The sequence below is a fragment of the Pogonomyrmex barbatus genome, unplaced genomic scaffold (genome assembly GCF_055798465.1).
Source record: "Pogonomyrmex barbatus isolate J1 unplaced genomic scaffold, ASM5579846v1 scaffold11, whole genome shotgun sequence".
NCBI lineage: Eukaryota > Metazoa > Arthropoda > Insecta > Hymenoptera > Formicidae > Pogonomyrmex > Pogonomyrmex barbatus.
Genome location: NW_028297107.1, coordinates 7,225,041 through 7,242,553, shown reverse-complemented (window position 1 = coordinate 7,242,553; position 17,513 = coordinate 7,225,041). Strand labels below are relative to the sequence as shown.

General features: G+C 41.8%; 1 protein-coding gene and 1 pseudogene across 1 annotated transcript; both read left to right on the top strand.

The window, feature by feature from the left end:
* Positions 1 to 13,164: 13,164 nt before the first annotated feature.
* On the top strand, positions 13,165 to 14,424 carry LOC148937754 (uncharacterized; annotated as a pseudogene).
* Positions 14,425 to 15,704: 1,280 nt separating this feature from the next.
* Positions 15,705 to 16,390, top strand: LOC148937753 (uncharacterized). Its single transcript, XM_089070938.1, has one exon. The coding sequence runs from the start codon at positions 15,762 to 15,764 to the stop codon at positions 16,335 to 16,337; it is 576 nt and encodes a 191-aa protein (XP_088927064.1). The 5' UTR covers positions 15,705 to 15,761; the 3' UTR covers positions 16,338 to 16,390.
* The last annotated feature ends 1,123 nt before the right edge of the window (positions 16,391 to 17,513 follow it).

Genomic DNA, 17,513 nt, shown 5'->3' with positions numbered 1-17,513 from the left:
TTATAATCAATTTCTGTAATATTTTTCTTAGGAGAATTTAAAAGCCTCCTCGACTAAATAAAGGTAATTTTAAATTAAAATAATTGGGAAAACTGAAATCTTAAATTCTTCTTAATTAAAATCAAGATCATAATTCTAAATCCAAAACCGGTCGTTAACAATAGCGTAGCGTACCATTTAGTCGCAGCCAAGGCAAGAAAGTTATTTAATATGACAAATAAAAAGAAATGATTTTTTGGATTGTCGTAAAATATTAAATGTAACACGAATAAATAGTTACATTGAAATAATAATAATAAAGGAAATGATAATAATAACGAAAGTATTAATGAGAATTATATCGTGAATTATAATGATGAATAAAATAATGCTATAATATCTGAAATACATTCACATATGGGCAAATATTTGATCGATGCAAAAGATGAGGGTGGTATAAATTTAATTATATGTGAAATGAAAATGCAAATCAGAAAATATTAAATAGGAATAACAAAGAAATAATGTGTAAATTCAAAGATGTATGATTCAAGAATATTAATATACAGGATGCTTTCGGATTAAACCGCCAAACTTAAAATATGAATTTAAAACCTCAAAACAAACATTTTCACTCACTTTTCACACAAAAATTTTCCTCTGGACGCTCTCAAACGTTTCTTTCAAGAGATATTTACTTATAAAGTTACAGAACTATATGAATGAATAATGTCGAAATAAGGTCGAAATAAAGTATATCCTCTTTATTCCTTTACAATAATCAAAATTAGTTATTACATTAAATGTTTTGTTCAAAATGATAGTTTCCAGCCCAGAGACAAGCATTGCACCTATCAATGATAGAACGAGTGGCTGATTGACATTGTGTGTCTGTAATTTCTTCGCACGCTTGCACAATTCTTCGTTTTAATAATTGAAGGTCATTGACAGGCATTCCATACACTTTTTGCTTCAGAGTACCCCATACAAAAAAATCTAATGGTGTTAAATCCGATGAACGCGGAGGCCAAGCCACAGGTCCAGCACGACCAATCCATCTTCTGGGAAAATGAGTATTAAGCCACTGTCGAGGATCTCATAGTGAACAAGACAGCCAATTGAAACTAGGAATTCATTCTCATATTCAAAGGAATGTTTTCCAAAAGGTTATACAATTCATTGTTTAAAAATGCGAGAATCCATTCGCATTCAAGCGAGCTGGCAGAAAATGAGGTCCAATTAAAATATTGCCCATTATTCCTAACCATACATTACATTGAAAACCGTATTGAAAATGTTGTTCATGGATTGCTCGAGGATTCTCATGTGACCAAACATGACTATTTCTTTGATTGAGAATATCTTGCCTGGTAAATATGGCCTCATCTGTCCACAAAATGTTTTGTGAAAATTGTGGATCGTTATCTGTTTGGTTTAAAAACCAATCGCAAAATGCTCTTCATGGCATATCAACCGATAATAAATGCTGGACACGTTGAAGGTGATATAGATAACATCCATCGGCTAAAAGTGTCTTCCATATGATTGTGGGTGAAATTCTTAACGCAGAATCAGATCTTTGGATACTTGTTAATGGATTTTGATCGAAATGTTGCAATATGATGATTGTTCTTCTTCCATTTTGCAGTGATGCAAAAACTCCATCAGCCCGAGGAATCATGTTAAATGATTCAGTTTCCTTCAGTCGTTGAAATGTTAAAGAGAATACTGATTTATTCGACAATCTTCTGTTCGAAAATCGCGCGGCGTATTCACGGCGAGCATCGTTAGCATTTCCGTCACAAAATAAAATATACCATATCGGCATATTCTATTAGAATATGTACAAGGCATGATTATAAGTTTAATCTACAAAAGCATTCAACGAACTAACAACTATGAGCTACGAGCTACGAACTACAAGCTTTGCGAATAAAAGCTTATTAACGACCTTCGAGCTTCAAAACAAAAACAAAAGATATTTCAATTATTCATCCCTCTGTAACTTCAAAAGTAAATATCTCTTGAACGAAGCGTTTGCGAGCATACGTCCAGAGGAAAATTTTTGTTTGTTTTGAGGGCCTGAATTCATATTTTAAATTTGGCGATTTAATCCGGGGACACTCTGTATATATATATATATATATATATATATATACAGTGTATATATGTATATATATATATGTGTGTGTGTATATATATATATATATATATATATACATTCTAATATTATTTGGAATATTACTTAATTTACTTATATTATACTATTTGATTTTCTCATATTACATTATTCGATTTGCTTATATTATACTACTGATTTTCTTATATTATATTATTCAAACTGCTTATATTGTATTGTATTATTGATTTTCTCTTCGTTTTAATATCATTACATATATAAATTTCAGAGATAGTTTTGAATTTAATTATCATATTTACATCGTATCTCATTATTATTAATATTTGCTATTTTTATATTGGTTGAGTTGTATGTCATTCATATTATTATTACATCTACGTCTATCTATGTTCAACGTCGATATCTCTGTTTATATGTGTGTGTGTGTGTGTGTGTGTGTGTGTGTGTGTGCGTGCGTGTGTGTGTGTGTGTGTGTGTGTGTGTGTGTGTGTGTGTGTGTGTGTGTGTGTGTGTGTGTGTGTGTGTGTGTGTGGGTGTGTGTGTGGGTGTGTGTGTGTGTGTGTGTGTGTGTGTGTGTGTGTGTGTGTGTGTGTGTGTGTGTGTGTGTGTGTGTGTGTGTGTGTGTAAACAGAGATATTGACATTGAACATAGATTGACGTAAATGTGATAATAATATGAATGACATACAACTCAACCAATATAAAAATAGCAAATATTAATAATAATGAGATACGATGTAAATATGATAATTAAATTCAAAACTATCTCTGAAATGTATATATGTAATGATATTAAAACGAAGAGAAAATCAATAATACAATATAAGAAGTTCGAATAATATAATATAAGAAAATCAGTAGTATAATATAAACAAATCGAATAATATAAGCAAATCAAATAATATTATATAAAAAAATCAGTAGTATAATATAAGCAAATCGAATAATATAATATGAGAAAATCAAATAGTATAATATAAGTAAATCAAGTAATATTCCAAATAATATTAGAAGCAATGATTACCTTAAATTAGAAGTAAGTTATTAAGGTACTAGAATTCTAGTAATTTCCTTTTCCTTTCCTTTTACTTTTCCTATAATTATAATTCCAATTTCCATTATAATTATAAGATTCAGCGGTTTGAGACAGTGACTGCATTCTCTGACGATTTGATAACGATTGCCGCATTTGCGTCCAAGCCGTATCTCTAGGGTAGGGGTAAACGGGAGAGACAAAGGGTCCCGATGCAAAGGGAGGAGCAAACAAAGCACTCCTCGATTGAGCATTTTATTTCGTGCTACGATTATTTACGCGAAAATAGGAAAAGATAAATGGAAAAGAAAGAAAGAAAAATAAAACTAAGACCTAATATTTTTCGGAGATATCGTTTAATGTTTAATAATAAATCTTATTAATAATGTTTAATAATAAATCTTATTGCAAAACGAGAATTCATTTAACGTTTTCGTTAGTTAAATTTCGTTGCGCAATGAAAGACTCTCCGAGCTAGCCCTTCGTTGGAAAGTTTATATTAGAAATATTTTGAAAGTGATAAGCCGCCTCCCCTTTAGTATAAACTAAGATCGTCGAACGCTCCTTTGTCTCTTCTACAGCTGCAATATCGAAAATTGAAGAAGAGGCGATTCGAGAAAAAGAAAATTATGTTATAAAATTATATTCCCCAAAAGAAAACAATAATAATAGTAATAAAATATAATTATATCTTTTATCACAAGACGAAAGAAAATGAATTCTCGCTTTATTATTAACTTAATTATCTTAATAATGAAAGTTATAAAAAATATATATATATATATATATATAAAATATATAAATATATAAAAATATATATATATAAAATATATATATATAAAAGTTATATGTCTTAATATTTAAAATCACGCATGCATTAACCTAAGGTACCGCTCGACTGCATCTACATAATTTTGGATGAACGTCTGCAAGTTTTAATTTTCCGCGGACGTTACAATATATTTTCTGAAATGCGATAACGTTTACAAAAATATGAAGCGGGATATCGCGCTATTCGACCAGCGACTATCCCGACAACAACGCGTACGATATGTCGCGCGCGAACAAGAAAGTTCTTGGCTTGACGAAAGACGAGAACAACAAGCGATCATGACGGAGTTCAGGGCTCAGGGCGAAGATGTACGCTCTGAGAGTTCTGGGAAAGAACGATAGAAGAGAATAAAGGGCGTCAAAAGGAGTATTATCGCGAAAACGATAACGTTCGAGGACTTTGCGTGGTGCTTGAAGGAATCGTCGCAGCAATCGAGACGTCAGGCGTGCGTACGCTCGATGCTGCACGAAGTTTACACCGTCCGAACTAAAACTAGCCTTAAATCCGTACAACGACAAGCGATACGTAATACCTGACTCCACTGGTACATTACCTTGGAGTCATTATAAGATATCGTCATTAGATCAATGTAGTATAAATACTTTTACCAATATAGTATAAGTAATCATTTCACGTAAGATATCTTTGTACTCTTTTATTCATTATACATTACAATACAGCCGTTTTATGTATTCAAGAGTTATGTGTATTGTTCATTCCTAACCATTTAAACCCTATCGTCTTTTCTACGCAGCACCTTTTCTACGAGATAGATACCGGGATTAGAAACTCGCAGTAACGTAGAATCTCGTGATTGTAGAATCCTCCAGCCACTCACTCTTCGCGATAGTCTTTCATCAGATACATTACGGGATTCGTGCGTTGCATCTTGGCGATTCGGAAAACCTCGGTCGTCCAGTTAGGCATATATCCTTTCTCGAATATCGTTTTCGTTCGAACTTGCTGACACGTATCGCATCGTTCACCTTGAACCTCACAGAGGCTGCGATCTTCAAGTGACTGTATACCATGAAGAGAAGTCTCTTGACAACGGCGGGAAGTACGTCCGCCGATCGCATTCCGATCGCGCGATTGTTATACTCTGAGATTAAACGCGGTAGAGCATCGAGCCGATCCATTTCTATGATTCGTTGAGTGTGAAGAGCCTCTACATGTCGTTCTTGAGCGTGCGATTAAATCGCTTCATCACCGCCGCCTTCATCACCGAATACGTTGAATAGTCACGTATATTGTTCGTAACCGTTTTTACAACGGCGTTGTAGAACTCTTTGCCCTTGTCCGTTTGTAAATTTCGCGAATGTCGTCGCGAAATATCTTGGACGATGCCGCAGCTACCTCGCTTCCGCTTTTGCTCTTCAACGACATCGCCCACGCGTATTTGTTCAACACAATAACCGTCATTATGTAGTTGTAACCTTTGTTTTATCGCGCGTACGGACGTATCTCGACGACATCGGCCTGCCACAAGTCGTCGTAACCACGCACCACGACGCGACGACGCGAGAAGTTTCTTCGCGCGGGTGCGTGAAGCTCCTCGACGAGTCTCCTCTTCTCGACGCTCATCATTGATTTAAGCGGAAGCGCGATTCGCGCTAGTTTTATTCTCATTTCGCGCATTCGCTTTTGTTCCTCGTTCCAAACGTTAATCGCGTGTTTCATGATATTCGGGATATCCGTTTTTAGCGCGACTAATAATTCGTCTATCCCTAGTCTTCCCTAGTCACCATTTTATTCACGTTCAACGAGGCCAGTATCTTGTGCAGCATCTCTCTCGTTATCGCTTTGTCCGTTAGTTCTCTCACGATTCTCGTCAGATTCTCGCTACGTGCGATTCTCCACGTCCCTCGAGATCCGCTCGCGGCTCGTCGACGATTTTTTTAGGTTTCGCGTCCATTTCTCTTGAACTTCGCCGAGCGTCTCGACGACCTTTTGGATCTCGCTCAGATCTCTCGCTCGCAGTTCGTTCCGCTTCTATCCCGTCTCGTATTGTCTCCCCTATTTGTCTTGATCGACGATCGAGGTCTCCCTCTTCTTTTCGAAGTGTCGCAGAACGTCCACTTTGGTTCTTACGTCATAATACTGTAGGAAAATATTTCGAACCCGAATTTATTCATATCTTCCAGCTATTTTCGTAGCTCGTTCGTTAGAGCTTTCGACTTCTCACTTCTTACGCGAAGCGCTTTGTCGACATAAGCCTTGGTCTTCGCGTTGGCGTCGATCGGTGCGTCCATTCCATATCTAACGTCTGTTGACGTCGTAATCGTCGGATTCAGGCAGAGCACGTTGCGATGCACGTACGCTCGTAGAGACTTAATCGTCGGACAATCGTCGACGCCGCGCTGCCTCTCCAGAGACGTACCGAATTTGTTCACAGACATCAAGCTTTCGCGAGTGACGAATCTATCACGCGCGATAATCTGTTCGTAATCTCGGCAATCTGCGTATCGTACTTTAGAAACAATCTGGTTATACGCGCCATAGATTCCTCCAATTCGCCGATCTATTTGGCCGTCTTCTCGTTCGTTTCCAACAGCAACGCTCGGTGCTCGAGAGTTCGTCCGCATAGCCTCTCGTCTTGGAGATTCTCGTCTCCGCGTCTCGAAACGCGCTATCCACGTAGCTTTTTCTCGCGGCGTCGTTGTCGGTTCTCGGTGCAACTAAACGCCGTGTGGTTTTCTCTCTCGCGTCGTAGTAATCGCCGCTCAGACAGAGCGCGTTGTTACGCATGTAACGATGTAAGGACTCGATCGACGGTCGCTAAAATACCCTGTTGCCTCCGCCGAACGACTCCAACCAACGATCGCGTCGATCTCGCGAAGCTCTTCGATTATCGACAGAATCTTGTTGTCATAAACGTTGTTGCCTGCTCGTCAAGAGGCGTCGAGCAATTGAAGACTAGCTCATGAAGATCGTCCCAGTGAACGTATTCGATTCTTCACTCGCATAACAGATGGAATAGAGTCGATCCTTCTTGTTGTTTTTACCAGTACCAGCGCCAATTTTGTCTCTATCGAGCAAAAGCAGCGCGATGATGTGCTTGTACTTGAAGCCTTTGTTCCCTAGAACAGGCATAAGCGCGTTGTGACATGCCGATGGGCGTTCATAGTCAACAGTATATTCTTGGTTGCTTGTCGTTCTCCATGTATACGAGGTCATCGGAATCTCTTGAAGATCAACTCATATAAGCCTGGAGTACCCGGATATTGCGCGTCGCCCACGATCACGCTGTCGTCGATGGCCACGTCGAATCGCTTGTCCCGAGCATCAAGCCGCTCTCGTCGAAATAAACATGGTATCTCGTTCTGTCTGCCTCCGCTTAGAAGCACACCCATATATCTGCGACCTAACGGTCCCTATAGCGCATTCGAGATCGATTCTTCCGATTCGCTTCTAGTCGCGGGATTGGTCGTCGTGATCGAGGGTGATCTCGTCGAGAAGCGTCTCTTCGGTCTCGACGGCGACTCGTTGTCGGTCTCGCGTTTTCTTCTTAGCGCCGACGAATGCGATCGGGTCAATTCCCTCGGTCGACTCGTCTCGCGCGATATTCTCGGCAATTCGTTTCAATTCGTTTTCATGGCCGAACGATCGGTTCTCCAGTACGATCTCCTCTATCTTACCGGTCTTTTCTATGCTTTTTACGTAAAGTCCTGAGTCTTCGCGATCTCTCGCGCCGTTTTTTCCCGTCGGGCGACGTCCATACTTCCCTTAGCGTTGACGTACATACTCGCTGTAGCGTCGACATTCCTCGTCGCATAACTGATCGCTTTACACCACGGCGAAATCGTTAAATCCTTGTCTGTATCTACCGTTTCTTAATGCGTTGTCCCTATCGATGACTAAGTAACTATACTTGCGTTTTCAACATGCGCGACACAAGGCGCAAAAATCTTCGTACATATCCGTGTTTACGTGCTCGTTGTAAACGTGTTTTAGGTTAGTGCCATCCTGCCTAAACAGAAAGAGATTTGCATTGTCGCATATCAGGTGTTTCGGAATTTTAGCATACGTCTGACAGAGAGAAACAATCGATGTTCAAATGTCAACCCATGGCGAAATATTCCCTGATCGCGTTCTGTTTGTCACAAGCCACGTCGAACACGAATATCGAATCGGGGAGCGCCTCGCTCGATTGCATGACATCGCTATTATTCCAGAACGCGTGACAAGCTGATCTCGTCCATCGACTCGAGCAACTCCGCCAGGTACCGATACTTCGGTTGTTGCAGAAATTTCGATGTACACGTTCTCGAAGCATGCCATGCAGGCTTTCGAGCATGCTTATCAACACGTTCGTTATCGCAATTGGAGGGGCCGCAAATGATGCACTATCGTGTTCGGTAGTAGAGAGCCGTGTCTGCGCATCCTCCCGATCGCGTCGCCCGGGACTCGTCGAGCTTTACGGTCGAGATTGGACACTCCTACAGCCAGCGACCGTCGAACGAATCGCATTTACGCGTGTGCGCTTGCTTCGAGGAGACACAACCGATAATCGCTCTATTTATATTCGATAACGATTCAATCAAGCATAATGATCAATATGTTACCCCTATTGACGGACAAACGAGCGATATTCTCAATGTATCCATCAAACAGTTGCGACTTATTCCGAAAATCGTTCTCGCCCGATTATCTGAGAGCGGATCCCGAGGTGCAACGTTGTCGCGTGTGTTTGGAGCATTACAATCGTCCGTGGCAACGAACGCACATAGACAGTCCAGCGCCTCTTATCAAGAACTGTAGCGACACGGGATTATTCGACGATAAACGCGCTTCCCTTCGAACTACATATTCCCGGGTATCAATTTTGCGGATCCAGCATCCATCTCGCGATTGGCGCGCAGCGATCGAGGCGTCAACTCGTTGGACGTGGCGTGCCATGAGCACGATATCGCCTATTCGCGAAAAGAGGAACTCGCCGATCGCCACGCCACCATCGAGTTCTCGCCGAGAAAGCGTGCGAACGTAAAACGGTCGAAGATTCCACCTTCGGCGAGAGGACCGCCGCGATCGCCGTATAGGCGGCTATGAAAGCAAAAACAAAGCTGGGCATGGGTTTGAGAAAGAAGAAGAGAAAGACGACGAGGAGAATACTTCCGACGGAGAAACACAGAGACTTTTTGCCCATTTTCCGATATTAGACGCGCTCGATTTTTTGATCGCAGCAGGCGTCGCGAAGGCGGTGAACGCCGGTAAGGCCGCTCGTCAACTGGAATAATTCACAAAGTCACAATCAGGCAATGGAGGATCACAGATTGCACCAAGCGCCTTACAAACGTGGCAGCGGTATGACGAGAAAGAAAAAAAAATCGTGGGAAGAAACGTTAAGATCATTCGAGTTACGTTCTCCGGCATCACGACGAACGAGCAGTTGAGCTGCACGGCGCGTCGTCTGCAAATACCCTTCTTCAGAGGAGTATTTATGCGTTACGCGTTACTGTCGAAAGCGCTACGCAATGAGAGCAGCATCGTGAATCTCGACGACTCGACGGGTTCGGATACTCACTGGGTCTATGCGAAGAGAGTCAATGACGCGGCTTACTTCGACGATTTCGGCAATCTTCGACCGCCAAGGAAACTCGAGAGATATCTCGGCAACGACATAATTATAACGTACAATCACGAGTCGTATCAGACGTACGATCAGAGCATCTGCGGTTAGTTGTGCCTGCGATTTCTCTCGGGGATCGGTCGCGATGTCGCTGAGCCTTTCGTTCATCGGAAAGAGTAGCGTCCTCACGGCGTGCTACTTTCCCGCCTTAGATGTAAGCGACGACGATTACAAGATCTCACGAATTTCGAGACGTACAACACTATATCGAACATCGATTCCAGGAATAATAAATTCTACTTCGACGATGACAAAACAACAACATTCCTGAAGATTCGTATAAGTCGAGCGTGATAGATAACTATCTGAACGCCGCTATCTCTAAGAGGCGAAAGATCGACGAGAACAAAAGAACGAGCGACGTCGTTTACGACGAGAGTGACAAGGGTGAGAGGGGCACGCGACCCCTGATCATTCGCGCCAACGAAAACACCATAAGAAGCGAGATCAGATGCGAGCATCGAGTCAACTTCGCGAAGACGAACAACATTGGATCGCTCCTGGGATTCTCATCATCGCGCATATTATAACCGAACAAATGGCACATGTCCGATGGATCCGTGAATATCATGAGCGTAAACATCATTCGGGGTGTGTAATATCATCACGGGTGCGTACAGCAACGACGAACCGGTTCACACGATACACGAGTTTTCTCCGAACGTTCCTCCGGGATATAAATTGCCGAACGCTCCGACATCGACCATTTACTTTCCGATCATCGCGCGGAACGTCACCGATCGACTTTCGCGGGGAGGAGATAACGCTCGACGACGTGCGACGACGAAGGCAGTAGAGAGAGAAAGATGCGCGAGAGCGAAAGATGCTCGTTCTGAACGAGTGATACGTGAGAGAAGACGCAAACGCTACATCCGCGATCCTACCGCGGAATGACGCAACGAGGAAGGTGCGCGAGGGAAGGGCGAACGAGTTGAACGCCGCAAACATTGCGTTCTTAAGATCTTTAGGTTTCATCGTGAAGAATCGACTTAGCGAGCGACATTTTAAGTATCAGAGGTGCCCTGATCTTTGACGATCATATCGTGAGAATAGAGACCAACACTTACCAATCCGTACGCTAACACCAAGTTTGGATACAGACGACATACGAATACCTATACAGCAGCAGGATCTGTACACGTTGCGAAAATTTTCTGTACATCGAGGGAAAATTCGTAACGAGAGAGAGCGCAAAAGAAGGTACGGCGAAGCAAGGTACGGCGAAAGAAGCTACGAGAGCAAAGCTAGTCAACAAATTGCGTCGCCTTTATGTTCAACGAGATTCGATACGAACTCAATGGCGTAGAGATCGATAAGAGCAGAAACGTCGGGATAACGACTTTGTTGAAAAACTACGTATTGAGCTATGAGAGAGATAGAACTTTACAGAACTCCGGATGGGAGATACTGCCTATAGTGTTGGACGATTTCAACTTTTGCATGCCTCTCAACGTACTCCTCGGTTTCTGCAAGGATTACAAGCGCATAATGATAAACGCGCGGTACGAACTCATTCTGATACGCGCTCGCAACGATAACAATTGCGTCGTGGCATCCAGATCAGAGACCAAAGATCACGCTGTTGAGAAAACAGTGGCGAATGCCGCACATGATACTGAACGACGTCAATAAACTTCGCTTCTGCGAACTTTAGAGAGCGGACGATATCTGAACATGGGCTTTCGTTCATGGGATCTGTACGAATTTCCCCTATTGCAAAGTACCAAGCATTCGTGGGCGATAAAAGCGACAACGCAATTGGAGAAACCGCGATACGTAAAAAAAACCTCTCGTCGCGGGACACGCAAAGCCCCGCGGAAGACGCCGAGACACAGGACGTGTGGCTAACCGCGGCATCCTAAAAAAATAGGACGTGCGACATATTCTCGCCAGACTCCCGTAGGCGACGCCGAGCGTGCGCCAGCGAAAAAAACCATCCCACAAAAAGGCAACACTAGGGAAAACCTCCTGATCATCAGGGGGAAACCATCCCCAATCATCCCTACCGACCGAGGAGAAAAAAATTATTCCGACGGCCGCCAGGGAGATCTACCTCCACCTAGATACGAACTCCCCGGGGATTCTCGGACCCCCCTCCTCCTCACCCTCCTTTCGCTCCCGGGGTATGGGGCCCCCCTTGTTTGCCTACTGGAATATAACATATTTTTATACATCGAATAAATTTTAGTCAATTATTGGCCCCTTTTATTAATGACCTCTTGCCACTTTTCTTTCAACTTCATTATTCCACGTCGTAAAACGTTTGCGACTTATCGGTGAAAAACTAATCCAAATGATTTTTAATATCTTCTTTATTTTTTAAGATTTTTCCGTTTAAAGAATTTTGTAGCGATCAGAATAAATGGAATAGGTGGAAGTCGGAAGAAGCTAGGTCCGGTGAAGATGCAGGATGAGACAAAACAGCCAAGACTCAACAATTTGTTTCGAGTGAGCAATGAAGTATGGAATTTGGCGTTCGTGGTGGAAGATAATAATATATATAAAAATCCTTGCGATTTGCCAATTCTGAATGATTTTTGCGGATTTCTTTGTCCAATTTCGTCAACTGTGAGCAATATACAGTTGAATCAATCGTTTTTCCTGATGGTAATAGTTCATAATAAATTACATCTTTAAAATCCCACCATGTGGAGAGTATGATTTTCTGTGGATAATTCTGCCTTCGAAGTTGATTGCGATGTTTCGTTCCTGTGTCCCCACAATCTTTTTCACACTACGTTATTGTAGACGATCCATTATTCATCTTCCGTCACTATCCGCTTTAAAAATGGGTCGCTTTCTTGACATTTTCGTGGTGAATCGCAGATTAATATGCGTGCAATCAAGTTAGCTTCATGTTTCATTGATTAATTCATGCGGGACCCAAACATTGAGCCGAGAAACGTATCCCAACTGGCGTAAATGATTTTCAACGCTTATGTGGGATATATTGAGCGCTGTAGCAATCTCTTGCACCCATTGATGATTGGTGAATAGCCGATAGTGCTCCGCGCAAATTATAACACTATGAGGTGTGAGATTAAATGTGATTACAGAATAAACTTTAACAAGCCCAATAACATTGAATCGTTGCTTGGTTTCTCGTCAAAGCGTATATTGCAACCGCGAAAGTGGTATAAATCGGACATGTCAATCAACATAATGAATATAAACATTATCCGTGTAGAGTGCAACGTGACCGCGGGCGCGTATAGCAACGACAAAAGTGTGCACACGATACATGAATTTTTGCCGAGCGTGCCTCCAGGATATAAGATATCAGAAAGGCCGATGCAAATCATTTACTTGCCAGTCATCGTACGGAGCATTACGGAGCTAACGATACGCATTGTTGACCAGAACGGACGATTGCTCGATTTCAAAGGAGAAGAGATCACTCAGATTGCACGTACGACGGCGACAGCGATAACGCGAGCACGACATTTGGGATGCTCGTGTTGAACGAAGCGAAGCACGCGCAGAGAGATAATGCATCTTTTATAAAGAAAACACCAATCGACAATACTCGCTCATCCGGTTGCATCAAAAAGAAAAAGAAACTCAACGCATCGAACGTTAAATTTTTACAAGCTTTAGGATTCGCGGTGCGCAACTTGTGAGATGATTGACATCCTAAACATCGAAGACGAGCCAATCTTCGACGATCGCATCGTCAAGATTGAAACTCATACGTATAATCCGTTCGCCAATACAACGTTTGGGTACAGTGATGAGATAAGAATACCCATACAGCAACAGGATCTGTACACATTGCCGTACGAAAGCTTTCTATATATCGAGGGAAAATTAAGAAAAATGTTGTCGACGGATCTGATGTTGAAAAATAATTTTGTGGCGTTCATGTTCGATGAGATTCGATACGAGCTCGATGGCGTGGAGATTGATCGTAACAGAAACGTGGGCATAACTAGCGCGCTCAAATACTACGTAACGACGTCATCCGAGAGAAGCGTGATTCTGAGAAATGCTGGCTGGGATGCACGTACCAACGCGGATGGATATTTTAACTTTTGCGTACCTCTCTACGTATTGTTGGAATTCTGCGAGGATTACAGACGCGTGGTAATCAACGCTCGTCACGAGTTGATACTTAATACGATCGCGCAATGACAACAATTGCCTGATGGGAAATTCGGCATTGGATCCCGTGATCGACTTATTCAAGATACAATGGCAAATGCCGCACGTGTTATTGAACGAGATAACAAAACTATCGATGCTGCGCACTTTGGAGAGCGGACGATACTTGAGCATGGCTTTTCGCTCGTGGGATCTGTACGAGTTTCCGCTGTTACAGCGTACAACCAAGCATTCGTGAGCCATCAAGACCGCTACTCAGCTGGAGAAGCTGCGATATGTCATCTTCGCTTTGCAAACAGGCCGAAAGAACATCATGGCCGAGGACACGAGCCGATTCGACGACTGCAACTTGACCAACGTGAAACTCTATCTGAACTCAGAATGTTATCCGTACGACGATATGAATCTGGATTTCGAAAAAAACAGATGGTCTGTGTTGTACGAAACGTACGCGCGTTTCTGCAAAAACTACTACGGATACGAGTATCTCGAGCCAAGTCTTACCCTCACGTCTTTTCTACGTTACGGTCCATTCGTAATCATTGATTATTCTCGACAAAACGAATCAGTCAAGAGCGCAACCGTGGATGTGAGATTGGAATTTGAGACTAAGGAGAACGTACCGATGAATACCACCGCGTACTGTCTCATTATACACGATCGCGTGGTTCAGTACAACCCGTTGACCAATGTTGTACGCAAGATTACCTAAGAGCATCGCTGGTATATGAGAGACAATAAAATCTATACATCAATCGCAATCTTCTTCTCGACAGTCATGTCTGTACCAACGTTCGTAGACCTGCAAGGTTTTCTCGTTAAAGGACAGTTTGTCGTAAAAGAGTTTGCTGCTCTCAAAGAACGGACCTCAGGTTCGTGAGGTTCTCTCTCATTACATTTTCGCAAGCCCTATACCGTGGCATTTCCCGGCAAATGCCGACAAATCTCGCGCACGCTGGGTGATACGTCATCATCATAGACTGCGATGGAACGACGGAACGATTCCGTACAGCGAAGCTAAAAGTTTGATTACGAAAGCTGTGCATAATACGAAAGAAGATAACGACGACGACGACGATGATGATGATGCTGTGATATATGTCAAAGGACACGAAAAACGAAAATGGTTGCGGAATTTGCTTCTGGACGATGAGCGAGAGCGCGTGTACATCGAGATCCTGGATGCGGATTACGAAGACGTAAATTCTTTAAATAATCTAGATGCTGATAATTCTATACGATGTGGATATCATTATACCAATTGCGCGTTACAAAATGTAATATTTAAATTGTTTAATTGGTGGGCAGATAATCTTAAATAAACATATATAACATATAATATATTTTCTTTTATTCCTTTTCCCCGCTATTACATTGATGATTACTTAATATTCCAACGATCCTATATATTTTTTCAATGTAACGTTCGATCGACTCATCGATGACAAAGAAATTGCGTTATGATTGAAGCGTGAAACTTTTTATTCAGATTTTCTTTTTTTTTCTCTTTATATATTTTTTATAGCTGATTAGGTTTTTTTCTTGAAATAAAAATTTTATAATTAATTGATAATGACGCAATCTTTTTTTCTTTCAGTTTATAATCACTATAACAGTAAACTCGTTCTCGATGCTATCTGCAATTGTACGATTCTTTGTCTTTTTCTTGGCCATTATAACATGCCTATTCACGAAATACTATCATAATAGAGTATTGTCGTTCAGCGAGGTCATTGGATTTTTTGTCCACTCCATCTTTCAAATGAGAGGAAGGGGGGGATTAACGCTCTGCCGTGTCAAAATTTACGCGGGTGCGATCAGTCCTCCGTCATTCGTTTGTACAAACGAACCATACGCAATGTACTCCGCTTCTCCATCATTCGTTTGTACGAACGATCCACACGCAATGTACTCCGCCAAAGGAAGCAGTGCACTGTACGATGGTGAAACGAAGAAGGAACGTAACGCGTAAGTTTGACATTTTCTTTTTTTCTTTTTGCAACATTACGCAATATTATGTACTTAAGTTCTGTTACACAGCATTTCGATGGAGCCTCGCGCGGTGCGCTTGATGAGCAGACGTTACAACCTGACGGCTACGGGCTTCAAGTTTCTGGAAATTGAAATCAATGTTGGTCCACCGAGCTACGTAGAGATCGCCCTAGGAGATCATCGAGGACAAGATCTGATACTGTCTCTCGAAACATGGAAAGGATTCCATGAGCAGCAATGGAATATCTACAAATTGCTACATAAAAATAAAAATAATTACAAAGACAATTTTATAAGCGTCGGACCGTTAACAGTCCGAGTTTGTATGATGAACAACGTTACACTCGTACGTCTTGAATCTTTAAACGTACGCATTATGATGGTCGAATCGACGCTATGTCGTATGTTTAATCTCGCCGAATGTATTGATATAATGTTCAATCAACTAGACAGACTCGTTGAAACGATCGATGAAAAGTATACGCGATTCTCCAACATTGCGTCTATTATAACAAATCCCGAGGAGATACCATACGTGATACGCGATAGCGATATTTTTGATAGGCATCAACTCGTCGATTGTGTATTGTTAGCTTTAGTTTTTAATATGTATGAAAAAAAGACGATGTAACAAAAATGTGAATAAAAACGTTTTCACATTTAAAAATATGATTTCAATCAAAACAAATTTCCCGTCTTAAAATAAAATAATATTTCAGTTATAATAAGATATTATTTATTGGTATAATCAATAAAAAACATCAATAAAAAAAGGATAATATCTTTTTTTTTTATTGAATTCATTTTATTTTTCTATAGTTCATTTTTTTTGTAGTTTCCCATTTTCCGTCGCCATCAAAATTTATTGTTTCCTACGTGAGAACTTGATCAAATAAAAATGAGCACATTCAGTATTTATTACGAAAAAACAAGAAAAAAATTAAGGAAAAGTGTCCATTTACCGACTAATACATTATTTTCATTGAATAACGGATTTTTCGAGATTGTTCGAAATGAACATGTTGCGACACGTACATTTATTGCAGCCGGAATAACGGCACTTTTTTTTCCTTTTTTTTCCTACGTCAATTTCTACAAAAAATATCTTTTCTAGCAGCTCTTCCTAGACAAAAAAAGACCTCCTCCCCCCTTCCCCCTCAAAAGTACATTCCAAAGGATCATCGACAAAGCATTCCCCCTTCCCCGTGCCTATCAGTTACCTCCTCTCCTTTATCCCCGAGTTACCCCGCACACCCCGCTCGGAGCTCCTGGGTTAGAACCGGCCTAGTATCACTACTTACATGCATAACAACGCGCTCTGAGCGACGATTACTATGACGCGAGAGAGAGAACCATACGGCGTTAGGCCGCACCGAGAACCGATACTGACGTGAGGAAGAGCTACGTGAATAGCGCGTTTCGAGACGCGGAGACGAGGATTTCCGAGAAGCTACGCGGATGAACTCTTAGTGAGTATCCGAGCATTGCTGCCGGAAACAAACGAGAGGTCCAAGTCGATCGGCGAATTGGAGGAATCTATGGCGCGTGTAGCCAGATTGTTTCTAAAGTACGATACGCAGATCGCTGAAATTACGAACAAATTATCACACGTGGTAGATTCAACACCCGTGAAAGCTTGAAGTCCGTAAACAAGTTCGAGAAGTCTCTGGAAAGGTAGCGTGCGTCGGCGACGATCGTCCGACGATCGAGTCTCTACGACCGAACGTGCATCGCAACGTGCTCTGCCTGAATCCGGACGACTACGACGTCAATAAACGCAAAATACGCCATTTGGACACACCGATCG